Source organism: Rosa rugosa, chromosome 1 (assembly GCF_958449725.1).
Source record: "Rosa rugosa chromosome 1, drRosRugo1.1, whole genome shotgun sequence".
In the NCBI taxonomy this organism is placed as follows: Eukaryota; Viridiplantae; Streptophyta; class Magnoliopsida; order Rosales; family Rosaceae; genus Rosa; species Rosa rugosa.
The window spans coordinates 42433250-42441327 of NC_084820.1; the positions used below are offsets into that span (position 1 = coordinate 42433250).

General features: G+C 38.8%; 2 protein-coding genes across 3 annotated transcripts; one reads left to right on the forward strand and one right to left on the reverse strand.

Annotated features, from left to right (window-relative positions):
• Window positions 1-542: 542 nt before the first annotated feature.
• LOC133724974 (uncharacterized) lies at window positions 543-4263 on the forward strand. The gene is made up of 6 exons (XM_062151963.1): window positions 543-716; window positions 803-1090; window positions 1164-1337; window positions 1469-1575; window positions 2236-2558; window positions 3376-4263. The coding sequence occupies exons 1-6, from the start codon at window positions 597-599 to the stop codon at window positions 3930-3932; spliced, it is 1569 nt and encodes a 522-aa protein (XP_062007947.1). The 5' UTR covers window positions 543-596; the 3' UTR covers window positions 3933-4263.
• Window positions 4264-4418: 155 nt separating this feature from the next.
• On the reverse strand, window positions 4419-7211 carry LOC133724976 (protein HEADING DATE REPRESSOR 1). Of its 2 annotated transcripts, none has more exons than XM_062151964.1 (3): window positions 6890-7211; window positions 4907-5260; window positions 4419-4814 (listed from the first exon to the last, which is right to left on the reverse strand). In XM_062151964.1, exons 1-3 carry the CDS (start codon window positions 6977-6979, stop codon window positions 4608-4610), a joined length of 651 nt encoding a protein of 216 aa, XP_062007948.1. In that variant the 5' UTR covers window positions 6980-7211; the 3' UTR covers window positions 4419-4607. The 2 variants fall into 2 exon arrangements, with proteins under 2 accessions (XP_062007948.1, XP_062007949.1); XM_062151965.1 differs by having other exon boundaries at window positions 4907-5238; window positions 6890-7205.
• Between the last annotated feature and the right edge of the window lie 867 nt (window positions 7212-8078).

Sequence of the window (8078 nt, forward strand, 5' to 3'; positions counted from 1 at the left end):
CAAGTTGAGACTTGTCCTAGTCACTTAGTCAGTCTACCAAAGTTGTGCCTGTACTCCTGTAGTCTCACCTTTACGCGACGTTTTCCTTTACCATACTTGGTTAAATTAATATAAATATCCTCTTGTCGTTTTACAAAACCCCCAATTTTTTTAAATTATCCATTACCCCAAAAACAAGAAGAAAAAGAAAAAATAATCACAACCTTATCCACAAGTACACGTCGACAGACCCGCTGGATCCAAAGTCCTACGCGTCAAACAATCCCCCCCTCTAATCACTCAGAACCGTCCGCCTGCCCGCCGGGACCCACATTTTTTATCCTCAAAACACCCCCGCGTGCCCCCCACGTGACCGCAACAAGACAAATCGGCCGAAACGAATTCGCCGTCCCCGCCGTCAATACACGACCCTTTCGCTTCCGGGGTAATTACGTAAATCCCACGTGGCGTTCTCGGGCCTTGTCACGTGCGGTGCACGTGACAGGCTTCCCCCGCCCGGGAGATTTTTGCTGTCCTATATAAGAGAGGGCTGCGCTCCAACCGGAGGTTGTTTTCGTTGACGCCAGTTTTGTACGAATATAGAAGGAACGACTAGGATGGTTCAGCTCATGACTCCGAGAAAGGTGGCGGTGAAGTTCGACGTCGACGAGTCGTCGGAAGACTCCTGGCTTGCTTCGGTTCACAAACGGCCCAAACTCGACCCGTCGTCTCCGCTGGTAATATTTGATTTTGATTTCAAATCATTTCTCTGTAAATTTCACTTCGTTGATGAGGCTGAACCGAGTTTGTGTGGGTTGTGCAGGAGCAGCAGTGGGGCTCAGGAGGAGGAGGAGGTGCCACGTGTGCGGTGTCGCCGCCGTTGGCGTATGATCCTCTGGAGGAGCCGAGCCCGCTGGGCTTGCAGCTGAGGAAGAGTCCGTCGCTTTTGGATTTGATCCAGATGAAGCTGACGCAGCAGAAGGCTGTGAAATTGGCCAACAAGAAGAATCACAAGGGAGCTGCTGCTGCTGCTGCTGCTTCTGGTGGTGGTACGGATAAGCTCAAGGCTATGAATTTTCCGGCTTCGCTTCTGAGGATTGGGACTTGGGAGGTATAATCAGCAATTCGTTGTGTATTTTCGGTATTCAATTTGATGAGTTTAACTGATGATTTTGTTGTTGCAGTATAAGTCGAAACATGAAGGGGATTTAGTGGCGAAGTGTTACTTTGCAAAGCATAAGCTTGTGTGGGAGGTGCTTGATGGTAGTCTGAAGAACAAGATGGAAATTCAGTGGTCTGATGTTGTGGCGATCAAGGCCAACTACCCGGATGAAGGACAGGCGACGTTGGATGTAGTGGTAATTACTCATTCACATTATTGTTGTTTTTCTACGAAATTGTTAGGGGGGGAGAGGTTGGCCAATTGTGATATGCTACGCTGATTGAAGGCTATGAATATTATGATAGATTGTGTTGTTTCTTGGTGCAGCTTGCTAGACCGCCTCTTTTCTTTAGGGAGACGAATCCGCAACCTAGGAAACATACCTTGTGGCAGGCAACAACAGATTTTACTGGCGGGCAAGCCAGCATAAACAGGTTTATATATCTGACCTTGTAACCTTGTTTCTTTTCAAATGATTTCTCAATGGTTTTTCGTGATGATGGTGGGGAAGTTTTTAACGCATCTTTGTAGGCATAATCTCCACGCTTCTTCTCTTGCCATAATGAAAGTTTTAGATTTTTGGCTATATTTTAGAACTCGTAATGGATATGGTCTCCTCCCAGCCATTGTACAATTAAACTTTGTACATGTTGGAATAGCCCTCTTAAGTCCTGCCTATGCAAGGGTCTACAGTCTACACTATTCACTAGGCATTTGCTGAAAACAACTGTCTTAGTCTGTGAAAGACGACAGTTGTTCATAAAAATAGGTTGTATAAAAACTAAATGTAATGTAATGCAAAATACTGTTTTTTTTTTTTAAGATAAAAAAAAGAAAAAAGAAAAGCTGCATGCTACGCACAGTTAGAAAAATGCAAGTGCATATAAATACAACGTCCACATGGTGACATGGTCCAAGCATTGCTAACTTGTTTATAAAAGTTCACCTTATATAGGGTTGTTTGTTTTGCCCAGAAGAGTTTTACAGAGATGGTCTAGCAGGTTGGAACTCATTTATGCATGCTGTTGCTAATTTTTTTTACCTTCTTTATATTCTAAACTTTTATTCTGATTTGGTCTTTTATTCTGTTCTAGGCGACACTTTCTGCAGTGCCCACATGGCTTGCTTTTTGGCAAGCATTTTGAAAAGCTTATTCAATGTGATCCTCGTCTCAACTTTTTGAGTCAACAGCCAGAGATTGTGTTAGAATCTCCGTTCTTTGAAGCCAGAGTTTCAGGAACAAGTGACGCTGATGAATATAGACATCAGTTTAGTTCTAAGCTTGAAGATGGACCTATATTTGGGTTGCAGGGTTCTGCATCACCTTCTGGAACTCATTCGTCCTCATCTAGAAATGAAGATTTTGCTGGCAGAGCTCCTGAAAATTATTCCCGCGAAATTTCTTCGTCTAGCTCAGGTAACTAACATCCATCTTTCTTCATAGTGAAGCTCTGATAACATGTCAACTGAGCCTTCATCTTGGTAGACTAATCTTATATGGTTATCCAACTTATATAGTTTAGCTAAAGACTATATTGTTTATTATCATATAACTATGACATTATTGCGGAGTTAAATTGTAGGCATGTGTTTGTTGTATTTCATGACTAGCAATTTTAGCCGCCTATTACTGTCAGTAATTGATTTTATTCATGGATTTTGCTACTCTGATAATCATGTAGCGGTATGGAGGTGTCCGTTATTAATGTAAACGAGCCTTTAAGGTTCCTTAATGGTAGTTTCTGTTCAGTATTGGTATATTTTGTTGAATCTTTTTACTTTACTTTAAGCTTGTGGGATCCACGGCAGTATAACATGGCATAAAAACTATATAGTCTCAAATCTTTGATGTAAATCTTGAAATCCCGCATTGATATAAATTTTTGATTTAAAAACTATATGTCGTCCATGTTTGGCGTTGACCTGGAACATCCAGGAGAGTGAGAGTATTAATAAGTATTGATATGTTCAATATGATGTACAGTGGAGTACTGATGGCAGGGGAATGTTGCGAATGCTTGTTCTGTTTCTGGCATGCATTTCTTTTGTATTGTTTGTGTTCCATCATGTTATATAGGATTATAGAACTGTTAATCTTACATTACTAAAACTATAAAACCATGGTTTTCTATTTGATGTCTCAAGTATTGCAGACGTTTATGGTTTTTGGTATAATTTTGTTGTGGATGGTGCATTGCCTCTATTCTGGGTCTAAATTGTCTCTTTCTATACAGTAATGGACACCCCTGCAATTGCAGAGAAAGGGAACTTTGGAGCCGGAATCTCAAAGATGCCAAGCAAATTTGATCAAATCAAAGTTCCTGGACTTCGCTCGTCAATGTCAGTGAGCGACTTTGTAAGCCATATTGGTCATTGCATCACAGAAAAGATGTCCGGCACTCCCATGTATGCTGGCAAGGAGCAGCCTAGCAGTGACATTTTAGAGGAGATTACTCAATACTTGTTTAATGACTCGCAACTCAGCTTACCATCTGACGAGCAGTCCCTCATGTCAAGGGTCAACTCCCTTTGTTGCCTTCTGCAGAAGGATCCTACTACTGTACAAAACTTGCATGCCAGAAGTGATGATGGGAGAATGGGCGAAACCAACTCTGCTTCCGCATCAGGCTATCAGAGTAGGATTGGAGAAGGGTTTGCCACACCCAAGATTGAGGTCACTGATATTTCAGACAAGCAACCAGGAATCCCGAGACGGGATTCATTTGGGGAGCTTCTTCTTAATATTCCTAGGATAGCATCTCTTCCCCAGTTTCTTTTTAATTTTTCATAAGATTAAGGTAATCAGAGGAACATAGTGATCACCTACCATATCCTAAGCTACTCTTGTGAAAAAGCATAGAGATCTATATATCGCTTACCGTCTGTGAAAGTGTGAATACAGTAGTTGGAGGTTGATACGAAAACGTGTTTACCGTCTGTGAATGCAATAGTTCGAGGCTGATACTAAAGGCGTTCAGCTTACGGATTCAGAAATGTATGTTGATGAAGAGTCCTAACAGTTGATTAAGCGTACTTTGTATCCGCTAATGGGCCTATGGTGCCTTTTGTTTCACCTTTGTGTCTAATAGAATAAATTTGGGAGCCAAGAATCACTATTTGTATCTTTTTCTTGGACAAATGAGTCCGACTTTATTGGGTAGTATGTTGCTTGCTTTGGTTATATATTGCTGTTAATAGCTTCGGATGATGCATCTTAAGATGCTGCAATACACGTACTTCGTAGAAAATATATTTTCACGAAAATGTAAACCAAGAAGATCCACAACTTGGACGTATTGTTAATACACGCTCGCAAGATTCACAATTCATCTGTAAAAGTGTAAATTCAAGACACTTGACTAGCACTAGCAGGCCACACCAGTATGTATATGCATGTATTATGCTTCTACTGTCTCGGAGAAAATGTACAAAAAGAATAAAGAAACAAGCAAAATAAAATAAACAATCATGGTTCAGCAGGGCCTTCATCATCTCCTACATTGCCGTCTTCGTGCAGCATGTCCATAAGCATAGTAATCTGGTCTTGCAGCATTGCATTCTCTCTCTCGACTTCTCCACGTTTGCTTCGCTCTTGCAGGAGCTGCAGTTGCAAGTGTTCTAGGCACCTTGCATCCTCCTCCAATTGCTCGTTTAGTCCATCAATTTCCCTATCCTGGAAAATAAAACGAATAATGGTTACATATATATTGCACATACCATCTACTTGATTGGAGATGAGGCGAGTGAGGTGTTTGGAAATGACACCTTTCTGTTCATTTCCTGAATGGCAATCCGCCTCATTTTCTCAACGACATCAACATTAACCAGCTTTCGCCTTTTTCCAATAAGCCACCCTTTAGGATAGCTCGTGGAATCAAAGTCAGGAGGAGGAAGTAAGGACTCAGCTGATGGTCGTTTCCCATTGCCATTCATCATAGGTTCTAAGGGTTCAAACAGAGCCTTTCGACGTTCCGACAGTTCAGGAGCTGCAGTTGAGTCCTGAAGCATATCCTCATCGGGCTCGGTATACTCTTCCTGTTTGTTGGGAGTATTGTTAGCAGTGTCCTCTGTTACCTTCTCTATACTCCTCCCGCCAGCTGTTAGAAACAAGTTACCTCTCTAGTGCTTGTCGAAATTAGACATATTGCAGCATATTTATACAGTAAATATGGAGGGCACTAATATGTTCAAACAACAGTGAATGCTGGCCATGTATACTATGAATTTTATACTATGTTGTTAACGTGTAGGAAGAGATGCAAGGTTTAACATGTGGAGTACACCAATACACCAGCCAGAAGAAAGAGTGTGGCAAGCCTATACTAACCAATTACAGAGGACACTTCAGTTATTCTTGATTGAAATTAACCACTCAAAGCCAGTCAATACTTTAACTCAAACTAGCAATAACCATTCATTAATCAGAAGAAGAGTTACAACCATTGCCGTCGATATCATAGCAATAACCCTATTGTTATATGAGTTGGGGTGATATCAAGCCCTGAATTGCAGTCGATATCACAGCAATAGGAGCTTGGTTGAATTTTTGGACGGAGTCATTGATAGGATTCTTCACTGATCTTTTTGGTTTTAATTTAGGAATTTTATAATTATGTCCAAAGAGAGTAATAAGAAACTTTTTGAATCCTCAACTGCAGTGATGCATGTCAGCCAACATGAAACGAAATTACAAGGACAATATCATAATTTGAAAGGTTGGTAAAGAGTCCCCATCGTGGACAGTTTTTATAGTAGCAGTTGGAAATTGATATAAACAATCAAAATCTTGGGATTTTCATGTTTGTTTCCAAAGAATTGGTTGAATCCTGGAAGGCAATTATTAGGTTTACAATAGTTGGACCATACAGTAAGTTCCAGCAAATAAAAAATAAAAAAAAATCAGCAAGATCAAATGCATTCTCAATTATTATAATAACTTAAAACTGTGTATTTATTTTCAGCTGTTAGATTCATTTGTTCCTCACAGTCCCTTAAAAACGGTCACTTACGTGAGTAGGCATTCTCTCCATTATATTGTTTTTGTTTATGTAATATTGGATGAAGACTAGTTGATGGTGCACAGAACCATACCACATTGACTTCACGAATTGAAATACCATTTTTTAAGAGAAAACATCAATTGTAAGTTTTATTATTAAAAACAAGAAAAGTTTCTTGGTCGTTTAAAACGATATAACATTTGGGTAAATGAATTTCAAATTAATTAAAAACAAAACCAATAACTAAAATTGAAGATGACAGGATTAACCCTGTGATCACATGAAGATTATAGGTCAAAATTATTATTTATTATTTTTAGGAAAAAAAGAAAAAGAAAAAGAAAGAAGGCAAATGAAATGCATATAATAATGAGAGGGCAATTCATAATTCATGCCAACCGAACCGAGTAACGTACGAGCAAAGTCAGCAACTCATAACAAACGTTTTTACGTCTCTCTCTTCAGACCCAACAACTCTTTCAAACAATGATAATATCAAGTGAGAGATAATCTGCTGAATTGATAATCTTCTGAAGACTAAAATTAAAGACACAATGTTTAAGAAACATACCAGCATCAAAACTCGAAGCGATCCAATTAGCTATTAAAATTTACATAATTTGGTACTTGGGTATTGCCCTAATGGCCTAATTAATCATGCAAACATCACAATTCACAAATCAAGCTCAAGTTCTTTCAATTGATAAGAAGAGAGATTGAAAGTAAAAGGGTACTAACTATATAGTACCTGATCTCTTTCTGGGTTTCCAATCAATTCTAGTGGAAGAGACAGGAGCAAAACCCTCCAAGGCCCCATCAACCTTCTTATGATTCCCATCTCCGTTCTGGTTCTCCATGGGGAAAAAGATCAAACAAACAAGAGTGGAACAAAGACCTCAAGAACCCAACTTTCCCCTTATGACCAATTCAGCATCAAAGCCTCTCTCTACAAGAAAAAGATAACTGCTTTCAGCTTTTATATCTTTTTGGCTTCAAGTTCTCACCGAGAGCTCTGAAGAAAGAGGAAGAGATGATAATTGTTGGGTCGATGATTACAACAAGGGGACCATAGATATATACCATGTGTGTGTTTCCTTCGACGGGTGAGATTTGGCATTTGGTGGCAGAATTAAGGCAAACAGTTGTCTCTTTCTGGGTCCATATATGTCATTTTCTTTGCCTGGGTAGTGGTTATAAACAATTGTAAAGTTTAATATTCTTAACCATATATATTATGAGGGGTGTTAATGTGGGTTGCTTGTTCATTTATTGTTGTGTTTTTTCAACTCTTCTCTTCTAGTTTCAGCCTAAACTTAAATCAGAATTTAAAAACGAAAAATGTTTTCTAAGTTGACCAGCTTGTCATGGACTGTGGAAGAGTCTATGCTCAGGGGGGCTGAGCATTTTTCTTGGTACTTTTGGTACATAGAAATTTGGAGGCTTTCTTTGCACAAATTTTATGTATGTAAGTTAAAAACTAAAAATTTATCCAAAAAAAAAAAAAAGTTTTAAACTAAGAAGCTTCAGAAATAGAGAACGATACTAAGAAATAGAATAATAGATAAAAGAACTAGAAGTGTGGGTCTAATTTTTCAATCGCATCTTGCTATATCAATCGTTTAGACAATGAGTCCACAATTATTTTGCAACACTTGAGTTATCGAGGAGATTCCTGTTCAAGTTTGCAACATTTAAAATTAGGGAAAATTTCACAAATTGTCACTCAACTATGACTCATTCGACACTTGGTCACTGAAGTTTCAAATATATCACTTTAGTCACTCAACTTACACTGTCAATCACTTTAGTCACTTTGTTAATTTTTTTTCATTAAAAAAAAATTATTTGCCACAATATTAATGATATTTTCATCCAACCAATTGTGAAAAATTGAGAAATATGTATTAGAATAATTGGGAGAAGTGATTAAAGTGAGA